This window comes from Prunus mume, linkage group LG7, assembly GCF_029339155.1.
Source record: "Prunus mume cultivar Tortuosa linkage group LG7, ASM2933915v1, whole genome shotgun sequence".
NCBI classification, from domain to species: domain Eukaryota; kingdom Viridiplantae; phylum Streptophyta; class Magnoliopsida; order Rosales; family Rosaceae; genus Prunus; species Prunus mume.
Window position 1 is genome coordinate 11,326,494 of NC_142704.1, and position 13,983 is coordinate 11,340,476.

At 40.9% G+C, this 13,983-nt stretch overlaps 1 protein-coding gene and 1 pseudogene across 2 annotated transcripts; one reads left to right on the forward strand and one right to left on the reverse strand.

Annotated features, from left to right (window-relative positions):
* Positions 1-8,422: 8,422 nt before the first annotated feature.
* Positions 8,423-9,576, forward strand: LOC103332442 (calcium-binding protein CML38 pseudogene; annotated as a pseudogene). Its single transcript, XR_016121923.1, has one exon. The product of XR_016121923.1 is annotated as a calcium-binding protein CML38 pseudogene (transcript).
* A 311-nt stretch (positions 9,577-9,887) lies between these two features.
* LOC103332512 (uncharacterized) lies at positions 9,888-12,557 on the reverse strand. The gene is made up of 7 exons (XM_089041253.1): positions 12,033-12,557; positions 11,792-11,852; positions 11,551-11,645; positions 11,424-11,457; positions 11,097-11,151; positions 10,961-11,003; positions 9,888-10,188 (listed from the first exon to the last, which is right to left on the reverse strand). Exons 1-7 carry the CDS (start codon positions 12,114-12,116, stop codon positions 10,117-10,119), a joined length of 444 nt encoding a protein of 147 aa, XP_088897379.1. The 5' UTR covers positions 12,117-12,557; the 3' UTR covers positions 9,888-10,116.
* Between the last annotated feature and the right edge of the window lie 1,426 nt (positions 12,558-13,983).

Sequence of the window (13,983 nt, forward strand, 5' to 3'; positions counted from 1 at the left end):
CTTTCTGCCAATTTTCGGGAGAGTCTCCCCTGAAAAATGGACATTCCCAAAAATTTTAAACCAGACAAATACATATTTATAAATCTCATCCAGCAGCAAGCACAAGGAAAATTCATACAGTTTACATAATAGGCCTCCGGCCTTATAATCAACCCTAATATGGGCGATAATAGAGCATATCTAACGGAATTTAGTTTACAATGAAACGAAGTTCGACATAAATAACAATACATGAAAGTTTGCTCTACACAAGCTCTAGCTAGGAGTTCACGACTTGATACGGCAGCTCGATTCAAGACTATCTACTGCATGGGGGGTGCAAAACAGAAAACGTAGGAATGGACAAAACTAAAGTTTGTAATCTTTAAAAACATCGTATAATAACCCCACCGTTTAGAAAATGATGCTAAAAACGACATGCATTCATGGTTGTTCCATGCTAGTTTCATGGTTGTTCCAACCTGTCTTGGCAGAGGTGTTTGCTATTCGTGCATCTTCTACTTCGCTAATCTGCACTCAAAGTTTCGAAGAAAACATCTCCTGTCCAGATTGTTTTCTTGCCCTTCTCACGCCTCAATCCTTTTGGCAAAATGAAGACCTTATTGATGCCCAAATCACCTTGTAACAGGCTTTCCAGTTTTGCGCCAAAAGCCTCAGTTTCCTCATCTTGTTCTCCATCATACTCCATTTGCTCCTCTCCATATTCTTCTGTCCAGTCTTCCTATTCTCCTGTTTCGAGGAGTCCATTCTGGTCATCTGTAGATGGTTCATAGTCTAGCTGCTCCTCTTCATACTCTTCACTCCAGTCTTCTTGTCCTTCAATTGGAATAGGTTCGGATTCACCTTGTGCTTGTGAAGGTTCAAGCTAATTGACTGAGGATGAGGCAGGATGGATAGGAGATCTGCCTGGAGATTATGTTTTTACCATTTTTTATGGTTGGCTGGTTGTTCGCTCCGTCGGGAAGTACTTCCGATTCTTCCTCTTCTCGCGAACTGGTCGTCTCAAGGTACCTGTATCACCTCGCTTTTGAGAAATGTACAAGATCGCTTTGAACCCTTCTTTTTTGAGTTCTGGTTAATTCCAGAGTTGGTCTACCACTTTTCCTCATAGAATATCATTTGCCTTCTACGATAGTTGCGAAGGGCTTTTCATTCCCGGGCATCTTAATTGGTATTTCCTTCTTAGGCTGCTCTATCTTTCTTATGCTATATTGAGCATGCCTAAGATAGTCATTCTGCCTTGCTTTGTCTCGGAATGAGGTTCCAATCCTGTCAAAAACACTAGGTGTGGGCTGATTCTCGCCTGTCCAACCTACTTCTAGCTCAGTTTCAACTTGCACTTGCTGCAGAGCACCACCCAGCCGAGATAGTTGCTTTTGGCCTTTGACTAGTCTCCCTTATAACTCTTCTTTCTCTGCTGGAACTAGCTTCTGTCGCTGGTTTGCTTTTCTTCTGCTTTGGCCAATTTTGTTGACCATGTTAACTTGTGGTCAGGGAAAAGGATCTGTAATCGATGGAGGTTTCTCCACCAGTTTCAACCTTCATGTTGTTATTCTTTCCTGTATGACATCCCTGAAAACAACAAAACTATTGGTGGAATGGTTCCAAGAGTTGTGCCACCGCACACGCTCGCCTTGAGTTCTTCTGGCTTGGGCAACCTGTAGGGTGTCTCTATTGCTTTATGCAGCAGCATCTCATCAAACAAGGCGTCCACCTTGGTCAGATCAAAGGAATAGACCTTGTTCTGTGTTGGCTTGTTTGGAACAAACCCTGCTATGAATGGCGGCAGCTTCTGATCTTTGGGTGGCCTTGTAAGAGCTTTGCAGCTAATGGGATGTTTTAATTTTGCCATCTCTGCTACTGCAATTTCTCTTTCCTCCGAGCCTTCTATGTCTTCTTCTTATTCTACCTCAACTAGATGGATTGAAGAAAAATGAGTCTTATAGTACGTGTCTTTGGAAGAGTTCCTCTTCTGTTGTTCTTCCCTAAGCAGCTCCTCATATTTAGATGCTTTATCTGCCAGTTCTGCTAGATCTCCAAATAGCATCTCATCAAATCTTTTTCTCAGAGAGATTTTGAGGGGGGCTTGAGCCATCTGAATGAAGTGTCTTTCTTCTATAGGGATCCGCACTTCATTTTGAGCTCAATCTGGTTATAAAGTCCTGAGCAGGTTCATCTTCATTCTGTTTGAGGGCAGCAAGATCACTAATGGTGACTTCTGGCTGGATCCTAAAATAGTAGTCATGGAAGACGTTTTCCATCTGTTCCCAAGTTTGAACAGAATTGGCTGGTAGACTGGTATACCAAGTGAAGGCTTGTCTAGAGAGAGAATTTCCAACAAGCCTTAGCTTTAGTAGAGGATTATTTTCTATAGCTATGCACTGGATAGAAAACCTGCCTATATGCTCAATCTGATGAAGCATGGGTTCCTCTCCGTTAAACAAGGTGAATTTTGGGACCTTGAAACCGTGATAGAGGTATTCGATCAATGTAAGCCGATATGGCTTCTGTAGGTGGGTCTTTCTCTTCTTACGCCTTCAGGCTCCATCATCTCCCGATCATTCTTTGTAGTCCCCATGTCATTTAAAGCATTGACAGGTGCAGATTTCGCCCCTGTTCTAGCCGGATCCTGTTAATCTGTGCTTCATCTCAGTATGGCTCGGGCGGAGCTTCCTCCTCGTGCTCTTCCTTTTCTTCAAAGTCCGGATGATTCCTCCAGTTTGCCCCCATTCATGCTTCTATCATTGTTGGCAAAGAGTTGATTCCCTCTGCCTCTTCGCCTCTTGCTGGTGGAGGGAATGGATTAGGATCCATCCTTCTAGGTCTGCAAGGCAAAACCAGTGTGTGTGTGAAGTGCTAGGGGCTGATCACGCGGGGCCAAAAGTTGTGGAACAAGTAGAGGTTCTAGCTGATTTTGAGGAACCTGAATCGTGTAGGCTTGTCGCCGAACTGCCCTTCCTGCTCTTGAATAGGAAGGGCTCCTCCTCCGACTAGCCTTGGATTTTTCCATGCCTCGTATTCCAAATATCTGCAATGAGAGGATTCTCCTTGTATGGCCATGCCAATCCCTGGTGGAGGGCCATAAGGGAGGCTCTAATTCCTGGACCACAACATCTTGGTTTGGAATTTCGCCATAGCCTTCACACCCTTCCCGAACTGCCGCTAACTTGCCATTGCATCATGGTTGTCATGTTGTTCAGAGTGTCCTGGATCCTTTGTGATGTAGCCTCATGTCGGAGCACGGCTTTGTATTTGATTTAACCTCCCGGAGCCAGCCTTTGGAGCATCTATTTCCAGATCGCCATGGGCGATTGCCTAGCATCAATTTTTTCTAACTCGCTTGTCTATCGCGAATCTCACGGCCTGGTGCTCGGGCCGAGGGGATGTGCGTCAACATGTGACGCCCTTCTTTGATGTGGTGCGATTGCGCTGGCGTGCGCAAAGACGGTCTACCGTGCGTCGAGATGATGATGAGGTTCGGGTATAAGATGGTTTAAATGTTGAGCCTGTTTTACGTTCGACTTCTAATCAAACGATTGTGGCGAGAGAGGAACTGATCTCGGCCGTCAGGTTCATGGCCCGAGCTACAAGACCGTTCAGTGGTGGTGTTGGTGGCAGGGTTTTAGGCGGTGCTCCGCGCTGCTCGAGAGCGACGGTCATATGATATATGGGGTGAGTGAGGCGATAACAGGGATGGTGCTCCGGCGCCTTGAAAATCAAGGGTCGTATGATATATTGATGAATGGATTTTCCTTATAATCTACCACTACTCCTAAGACAACAAATAAAGGTATTGAAAGTACATTACAGGGAAATATAATTTGCTCCGTGGGAGGCTTTTGGTTTGGTATTTGAACCCTTTGAATGTAGTCATGAGCTTAGTATTTATATTAGTCCTGGAGGGACATTCGAGGCTGACAAGACCTGCACGGTGGAGTCTGACCAGGGCAAGTGGGTAGTCAAATCGGCATTTGAGATCGTGAAGCATTGTGGTTTGGGTTTGAGAAGCATCGTGGTGTGACCCCCATAAATCTCGGTAAATGAAGTGCCTAACCACCCTTGGCCGTGGGAACACATTTAATGCCCTGGTCTGGTGGTTGGTGATCCAACCCTAAGTCGTGAGATTACTTGTGAGAATGTCTGCGCCTAACCACCCTGATTTCCATCATCAAATCCTGACTTTAGTCACTTCCCTTGTGCATTTAATGCTTCTTGTGACTAGTGGGTTTGCTGCGAAGTCAGAGGCATTACTTCATTAAATGAAGCGTGGGGCCCTGGGGCCACATGGTGATTTAACCATAGCCTTTTTTAGCCGTGTCTTTTACGGCCTTAGGCCTCGGCCTTCAATACTGTGGTCACAAGGCCGAGAGGATTCTGCCTTTGCAGCTCTTTTGTTTTTAGGAAGGCGAAATGCTTGACGAAACGATAGGCACCAGGGCCGAAGGGAAGTCCCTTCAATTAGTTAATGACTGTGATTTATTAAGCACAAACAGACTCCAGTCCTTCTCGGAGGGCTACTTGATCTCTTTCCATCGCGTAGTGTGGGTTCTGGCTAGAACTTCCAATATTCATATGCTTTAGAAAATTTATTTAGGAGTATGTATACTAAGAAGTCCCACTAGGCGTGCCAAATTGTTTACCCGTTTTGTGTTTGTTCCTGTAATATAAGGGTAAAGTTCCTCATTGCCTTGAAAACCATTGACTGGCCAACAAATCAACTTTTTTTGGTGTGCGAGCGTGCCATTGCTAGCAATAACAATTCTAGCAGATTTCTTGAAAATAGATGACTTGCGCCCCAAGTTACTAATTTCTAAACAAACGATTGCGAATTTGGGTGATGAATATCTCCCAAGTAAGTTCTTTTCTAACCTCAGACTGGTGAGGACTTCACAATTTATCTTAGTATAAAGTTGGTAGTTCGGCCGTAATAAATGGTAATAAAAGTGAACTGTTTTACATGTAATCGCCTTTTACAAGACTCGAAAGAAAAAATCAACTCTAGGAGGGCAAAAGAAGGCTAGAATTCCATTTATGTCTGGATAGAAGCTTTGATCCGGCCGACTGGGTATATTCTGTGCCGATTGAATCACAACAACTTCAATCGCTAAGCTTTAGGCGTAAATCGATACCAAAGCTTGATTTTGGCGAGCTTTAATCTATTTCAAGACCGAAGGCGTTTTGAATGAGCAGAATCGCAATCTCTTCACCTGAATGGGATGTATGGTCGGACTTGAGGATTACTAAGCCGGCTTAATCGCACTATGGTACCTAATCGCTTGATTAGGACTCTCCATAATTTGTTGAGGTTTTCATATTTATGAAAACTCAAGCTTCGCCTGTCTTGGCTGTTGCTGAACCAAATTTGTAACAAGAGGAATCTCGTTTTGAATGACTTATTTTCTAAGTCTGAGCTTGGAAGTTCTGAATCATGGCTGGCTTCTTCTTTGGCTTGACTGGGCTCTTGGTTGCTTCAGTCTGTTTGGGGGTTCTCAAGGATCAAGTGATCATTTTGAGTTCTTGTCTTGGGTTGATTTTAGTTGTTTGATTTTGTTGTTGAATTGAGTGTGTTTTTCCCTGTTCACCCTCTCCTATATTTATAAGAAGTGCTTTCTAGAGTAGGATAATTCTTTTAATAATGGGAGGCAAAATTTCTCAAAAGATCTTTCATTTTTAAAATGTAAAGAAGAAGGGGTTTTATCAATTCTGGCAAATAAGCTCTCAACGGTCAGCTCCTATGTCAATCACTTTCCTATTTTAATTCCAACTGCTCCCTGTGAGAGCTCAAACTATGATGGTTAGTTTGATTTTCCAGTTTTGATCAACTCCTGTCCTTCTGCTTATCTCTGTTTGAGAACATAGCCTGCTTATCTTTTGGAAGAACCACCCTCTTTTGGAGAAAAAACACTATTTCCAAATATATAAAAAGGGATCGACCTTCGATGGCAGAGATTCAGAGAAATCTTCTCCTAGCCGCCTTTGCTTTTGTTAACCCCATTGAAAATATTGACTTTTCTAAGTTAGAAACGTCACGTGGGTCTGTTTTTGTTTTGGGTTTCCTCTTTTTAATCATGGCAAGCCCAAATTCGAGTTTGGACCATGGGCTGATTTCTTTCTTTTCTTCGTCTTTCCGAGGCCCAAGTCTTATTTATTTATGTTTTAGACAGATCCTAGGTTAGGCCTCCTTTGGATTTGGGCTTTTGTTCACAATTTGGATCCGAACCATTTGGGTCTAATTTTGTTTCATCCTTCTGGGCCTCTAGTGTTGGGTTGAGTGTGTCTTGGCTCAATTTCAGAAGAATGCTGGTGGCTGCCCAAAATTGGCATGGGCCTTGTGATTTTGGGCTGGGTGTGCCAAATTGAGCTCAAACAGTATGCACAGCAATTACACATAAAATAAATATTTTTTTTTTTTAAAAAAAAGGCCTCTTTAAGGCATTAGATCAAGCAACTTGTGAGCACACCGGCAAAGTTGTGGAGGTCTGCAACTCCTTGCAAGGAAATGTCTACAATGAGCAGGAGATTCTAAAAATTTAAAAAAAAAAGTAAATTACTCAAATGGTCCTCAAACTTGTACGCGATTTACATTTTGGTCCTTAAATTAAATTATTAGTCCAAATGGTACATAAACTCTATTTTAATCCCCCATTTGATCCAACCGTTACATTTTCTGTTAAATGTAACCAAATTTTAGGGGCAAATACGACTTTTCATAATTAACAAATAAAATAAGTTTAAAATAAGTACAAAATTATAAAATAATTGAAGAAAAAGTGAAAAAAAATCATAAGACCCAAACCCCCTCCCTTCAATTTCTTCTCCCCAATTCCCTACAGACCTCTCCAATTACTGTGTTTGTAAAATAAATAAAAACAGATGGTTTGGCAATGGCCTTCAACCATCCAGCCCAACAATTAATGTCCAAAATAATACTAACAAAGGTTGCTGAAGTGACGCAGAGGAAAGGGAAAGCTCTTGAGGAGGTGGGCAATGGCGAAAATGGTGGGAGTGTTGGCCTTGGTATTGACGGCATAAATCCCCAAAACCCTCGCAGCAATTTCGGTGTCTTGTGAAGAACCGATACTTGTACTTGGAGGGTGAGAAATTGACAGTGGCTGTGATTTTGGGAGGTGGGGTTGGCAGGTAATGAGGTGGGGAGGAGGATGGTGGGTGGTTGTGTCTCAACAACAAAGGGAAATTAAGGGGGAGGGGGAGAGGGTGGGTGGTTGTTGAGTTGGGGTTTTGGGTTAGTTGGGAGGGGTTTGTGGAAGATTTTTTTCTTTCTTTTTCTGTAGTTCTTGGCTTGGGTGGAGGGTGGGGAGGAGCTTGGGTTTTGGGTTCATGGGGCCTGGGATGAAGGGTGGTTGTTGGATGGGTTTGGGTGGAGAGTGGTTGTGAGATGGGTTTGGGGGTTGGAGCTTGAGGGTGGTGGCCATGGGGGAATGGGGAGAGAGAGAAAGAGAGAGAGGGAGAGTTTTTATTTATTTTTAACTTACGAAATGACCAATTTGCCTTTATATTTAACAGCAACATTGACAGAATGTAACGGTTGGATCAAACAGACGATTAAAATAGAGTTTATATACCATTTGGACTAATAATTTAATTAATGGACCAAAATGTAAATCGCGTACAAGTTTGAGGACCATTTGAGTAATTCACCCAAAAAAAAGTATTGAAAATATAATTTTGCTCCAAATAAGCTTGTCTACAGGGAAAGAAAAGCTATTGGAAAATGCCCATTAGCTCCAGAAGAGGCAATATCGTCTTTCTTGTTAATGTTTCTTTATCGTCTCTCTTATGAAAAGTTTTTTTTTATGTACAATCAAAAGCATACAAAAATAGTGGGGAAAAAAAGTATGAGAATCATGCATAGGAAGATGAGATTTTGTTATGTGATTTGGTATTTATATCACACACTCAAAAGTCTTACACAATACATAATTTAATGAAATACCTCAAAATCAGTAAGTTTTTGAATACCACGGTACTTTTTCTTATCTTTTAAAAGTCCTAATTGAATACCACCGGATTTGTATTGATTATTTAAAAATCCTAATTGAATACCACCAAATTTTTATTAATTACTTAAAAATCCTAATTGAATACCGTTGTATTTTTAAACTTAAAAATAATTCATTAAAATCATAATTGAATACACTCTCTTAAAAAGCAAAAGGAAGTGTAAGTAAAAAAAAAAAAAAAGTGGAAAAATCACATCCCATTTTGGGGAGACTAACTTTGTATACACAAGTTGTGACGGTAGCCGACATACTCTATTTTGTCCCCTTAGTATCAGGTGTACGACACTGTTCCCACGTCTAGAAATTCAATAAGGTCCAAAAAGCAGCGAGGTCAACCAAATACAGAAACCTTAATTAAGACTATTAAATTGTCAAAAAAATAAAGAAACGCAGAAATGCCAGGAGGAGAAACCCGCTGCAGGCCGCAAGCAGGAAGCTTCCCTGACGCGCTGAAACCTCAAAACCCACAAAAGCAAACCAAAACAACCGGCGGGTACGGCAAATCTTGTCTTTATTTTATCTATCAAGTATTTTAAAATGATTATAAAAAACTGGATTTGGCCGCTCAACCGTGTTCTTCTGTCCTCCTATGTAATACGGAATTTGTCATTCCATATCCCAATCGAAGAATATAGCGAACCTCTCTCTCTATCTCTCTCTCTCTCTCTCCCCCCTCAAATATCCTAAACTAGTATAAATACGAGGCTTCCACGTTTGTTATTGTTACACTCCAACAAGGATCCATTGTTTTATAATAGTTATAAGTTTATCCTCTTCTTTTCATCGTTGCATTATCCCCATGGTCTCATCGTCTATAAATAGCATCATATACAACAAGTCAGGAAGCCACGAAGCCAGGAAGAGCACTTAGAAGAGATCAGAGTCCGCATTTACATAGCAGCAATTAAAGTACCAAATTGGCAATTTCAATGGAGATCACCCCCAAGTCATCATCGTCCGCCCTGGGAAGATTGTGCCGTAAAGTGTCTCCAAGAAAGACAAAGGCAGGTCATCATGATGTAGAGGGCCCAATTGAGAACCCAACAACATGCAGCAGCAACAGCGACCTCCAGATGTGGAAGGTGTTTGATTTCTTCGACGAGAACGGAGATGGTAAGATTTCCCCAGCAGAGCTGCAGACTTGTGTGAGGAGTGTTGGGGGAGAGCTGTCTGAGGAGGAAGCGGAGGCCGCCGTGGAGGCTTCGGATTTGGATGGAGATGGGCTGCTGGGGTTTGAAGAATTCCAGAAGTTGATGGAAGCCACAAACGACGACAACAAGAATCAGCAGCTCAGAGATGCCTTTGGGATGTATGAAATGGAAGGCTCTGGCTGCATAACCCCAGCCAGCTTGAAGAGGATGCTCAGCCGCCTCGGCGACTCTCGCTCCATCGATGACTGCAAAGCCATGATTCGAGCGTTCGACCTTAACGGAGATGGGGTTCTCAGCTTTAATGAGTTCACAATCATGATGCGTTAAATTAATTTAATTCCATTCATTCCTTTGTGTGTATATACATCATTTATATAATAACTTCGTAACTCAGATATTTCCTTTTCTTTTTTTTCCTTTTTTTTTTTCCCCCTTTTCGAACAGACATCTTGATTGTGCGTGAGGTCTAGCCCCCATGACATCTTGATTGTGCGTGTGTGTGAGAAACCCCTCCTCTAGTTTAGACTATCGCTTGTATTAAAAAACGAAAAAAACCAATCAGGCTGACTCCCACTGCAGAATCATGTAACTTTAATACCTGCAATTTGACCCATTGATGTTATATACACCTACAAGGTTTCGACGTATAAACTCCCAGGAATTTCCAAAATTTCTTACATGGTAATTGGCAAGCAGCTGCTATTGTCGCAATAGCTAATAAGTAACAACTTAATTCCATTACATTTTCTACAGGTTTGCATAACAAAACTTAAATCCATTACAAGTAACAAGGTATTACCAGATTCTGGTAGGGAAGCTGCCATTAACATAGAAAATAGCTAGCACACTAACATCCCACCTACCCATTAACATAGAAGATGCTTGAGTACAACTTCATTTGCACACTGGATGAAAGAAACAGGAAACTTCCAAATCTAAGCTTCTCATATTCCATTAAGGGTGACCACAACTTTCCGCCCAGTAGGATAGTCACGATGCTCGCACAACCATATTCCCTGAAGGATATTACAAGGAAAAATTATGCAAAATGACATATCAATAACACAGCCACAATTTGAAATTTTGCTTTACTAGAGAGCCAAACAATTAAGCAATGGAAACTAGTTGTCCATCCTACAACATACAAGAATATACACATGTACTGCGTATTTGAAGCTTTCCAAAAAAACGATAAGCAATAATTGAAAACCATAGTGCTAATTTCATTGCAACATAGTTATTAGTTTGTTAATTGCCTCACCTGCCCCTTGGAAGTTAAAAGGCCTTGGTAAAATCTTAAGCACAAGGCCTATTTTTATCTTTATCTCTCACTCAGTGATCTCATGAATTCTTACCCAGTTTACATACTCGAGTACAAGAAATTGCAGCCTAGTGCAGCTTCTTAAAGCTAGGTCTGCAAATGTTTCACCATTGATTTCCTGTCTTCAAAACATTTTACATAAGACATTGCTAGTCCTTTTTTTTGGGGGGGTCAACTATTTCTAGTCTTTTTAATTTACATACCCTGTCTACATAGAAAATAGTTCAATTAAGGATCAAAACCAATTTATGGAAACTCCAATTCTAGTAAGGAAGAAAGCAAAGCATGCAAGTGTAATCTTATGCCCATAATTTACTTGTAAGTTCTATTCTCATAGCTAATAATTAGCCTACGCCCAAGAAATTTACTCAGCAAAGCATCCATGAAAATCATGCTAAGCTATGGTTGAGAAATAAGGCTCTTAGTAAGTAGAAAACTTCTGAAAGTTAATTATTGGTTTCACAGACCTGCCAAGGTCCCATGTTAAGCTTTCCATTTGTAATTGGAACCCTGCATGAGAACAAGAAACATGTAAATGCCAATGAGGCTACATATTTTCAAAGCAAAAAAGTAGTTTCAACCAATCTAATAAGGTATCCTCACGTCAGTGCGCAACCAAACATTAATGATTTAATATGCCCCGGCATGTCATCTGAGCCTGAAAAACTTACATAAATTAGTATCAACATTTCGGAAAGAATGCAAAGAACCAGATAAATAAGACCACAATTACTATGTACCCAACCCAAACAAAGGGTTATTTGATCAAACAGAAATTTTGGGTACAATATCAATCATATGTAATTATATAAAATCCAACCCGAAGGCCTAGCCAATCAAGTTAATGCTGCGTTAAGTAACAATTTGGGTTAAACAGAGAAAACCAAAAGTATTCCACGGGCCAAGGGATCAAATGAATCCAATACCAACCTTCAAGGGTATGCTTCCATGGTGCAGATGTCCCCTGAAAATAAACATTGAAACATCACCTTATCTGTGTCCTTAGAATAAGGTATACTGCAACTGCTACGTGAGACATTACAGGAAACAAACTAACCTCAGGAACTATCCTATTGAGGAATGTCTCTGTATCATCACGAACATCAGAGTCAACATTCTCATTGATAGTAAGAGAAGCAGTAGTGTGCTGCACTGGAATATTTTAAAAATATAAAATAAAATAAAAAATTCAAAACAAAGGATAAAATAAAAAATAGTTAATACTAAAAGGCAATTTTGAACTTTGAACATGACAAGGGGGCAGATATTAGTTTAGCCTTGGGGCTTCGCTAACTTACAAAAGAGATGTGCAAGGCCGCAGTTGAAATGTGACAATTCCTGGCCAATTTCCTTCACTATCTGAAATAGAAACCAGTAGATATTGAATTGTTGAACACAAAATCATAATTGAATTGAAGTTGTGCTTAAAAGTAAAACACAACACTTTCAATTGAAGGGCTCCATAATAATAAGCGGGTTATGTCATAATCGAAAACACCCTGTAGTTGTTAGGGTTAGGGTTCAAATGTGAAAGAGTACCTGAGGGGTGATGAGATGACAACCCCTCCTCTGGGGAGGCAGAGTTATGGTCTTCTGGGCCCACTTGGGACCAACTGCTGCCATTGAATTGGGATCGTTGACGGTGGTGCTCGGAGCCCGACCAAAGAACACTTGACGACGCGAACCGGAGACGCTGACAGTCCCAATGACACTGAGCTCTGCAGCATTTGCATTTGCATTTATATTTCCTATGGTCTGGTCTAAAAGCCCAATGTAGGACTTTGGGAAATGCACAGGTCGTTGATGAATCCTTCCCCGCACGAGGCTCAGGTGGGAACTCCTTTTTTGCGAACCCCTATTTACGGTCCCATCTCAGCCATCAAAGTGATCTCAATGGCTGGAGAGAAAAGAGAGCTTACAATAGAAAAACTTCCCCCTTAGCGCGCGTCCTGGCACACCTTTTCCAATCCCGCCCTTCTTCCATCCAATCGTGCTTGTTTTGTTATTGAGATTCCCTCTTGTTCCTCTCAAACAAATTCTCTCTCTCTCTCTCTCTCTCTCTCTCTCTCTTAATTCTTTCTGTTAGAGCACATCCACCCAAAAGACAAGGCAACGCAAAGATAAGGCAAGATTTTTAACTATTCAAAAATAGTAAGATAAGGCAAGATTTTTAACTATTCAAAAATAGTGGCAGCCTTGCTTTTTATTTCCACATGCAAGAGTAAGGCAAAGACAATTACTATTCATTTTAATTTATTTCTATTTTTTAATATTTAAACGATTAATTTTGTTAAGATTTTCGAGTACAATTTTCAACTGCCACGTGTCACTATTTATTATAAATTTCTCTTCTCAAATTTCAGATAAAATTTTTGTATTAAATTTTCGAATAAAATTTTCAGTTGCACGTGTCCATATTTATTATAAAATTCACATTGTTGATGCTCTTTTTTTGAAGGTCAACTTAGGTGAATGAGTGGTGGATCTTCAACAGGGCGAGAAGGTTATGAACGTTCGACACGGAGGGATCCTGCAAAAGAAAATAAGGAGGAAGCAATCGTTAGCTTCAAGTACCAGTGTGGTACTTGCTGAAGGCTCTCCGATGCTTTAAGTCAGCGAGTATATATGGTAATTTTAATACAAATTTATAAATAAACCCAATCCTAGACATGTATTTATAAAAAAACTCAAGCACTATTTAAACATAGAAACACACCCAAAATCAACCCCAAAGTCAACTTTTTGGGTGTGTTTATAAATGGGTTTTGAGTGTGTGTAATGATGGGTTTTGGGTGTGTTTATATGTTTAAATAGTGCTTTGGTTTTTTTATAATTTCAACCCCTATTTTGGGTGTTTTAGTGAAACTCCCTAATTTTAACAGGGTAACGGTAAAGGTGAAAAGTAGTTACCTCTTTTACTTGGGCACTGTTCCCTATTTATAGGGAAATGAGAACGAGAGTTTTGCACAAAGTTTTGATGTGGGACTTTGTACAAACTGTTGTGGAGGTGGCACGTGTCCATGGAAACTGGATTTTCTAATTGAGAGCATCGGCAGTGATTCTGACTTCAAAGGAGGTCTTCCTTCGGTAGGTTAAGAAGGTGGTGATGTCACTTGTATTCTAAAGCTTTGTCTGGGTGTCTTTCAGAGTGTCTCTTTCCCCTTGGCAGCCGGGTGCATGCCTAAGTATCGGTCGTATAATGCCAAATGCGCTCGGTTGATTATAGTGTAAACAGTAGTCCCTAAGTTGCCAATTAAGGAGTGACTTCTGGGTTGGGAACTTGTAAAATGTTAAGTAATTAAATCTAGCATTTTGGTATGACGGGTGTCGTAGGCAGTCCCCTAGTCCCCAAGTTCGAAGCTAGAAGGCACGATTCTTTGGGAAAGCAATTCTATGTGAGGACATGTCTCTGATATTGGCACATGGGGAGGTGAAGGGAAGTTGGGACACCACCTATTGTTGTTTGATCTATTTGGAGGTTCGGCATGGC

Coding starts and splice junctions, on each gene's coding strand:
- LOC103332512 (XM_089041253.1), bottom strand. CDS start 12,116: ATGGCAGCAGTTGGTCCCAAGTGGGCCCAGAAGACCATAACTCTGCCT. Junction 11,152..11,423: donor ATGGAAGCATACCCTTGAAG/GTTGGTATTGGA, acceptor TAAGTTTTTCAG/GCTCAGATGACATGCCGGGG. Junction 10,189..10,960: donor TTAACATGGGACCTTGGCAG/GTCTGTGAAACC, acceptor AATATCCTTCAG/GGAATATGGTTGTGCGAGCA.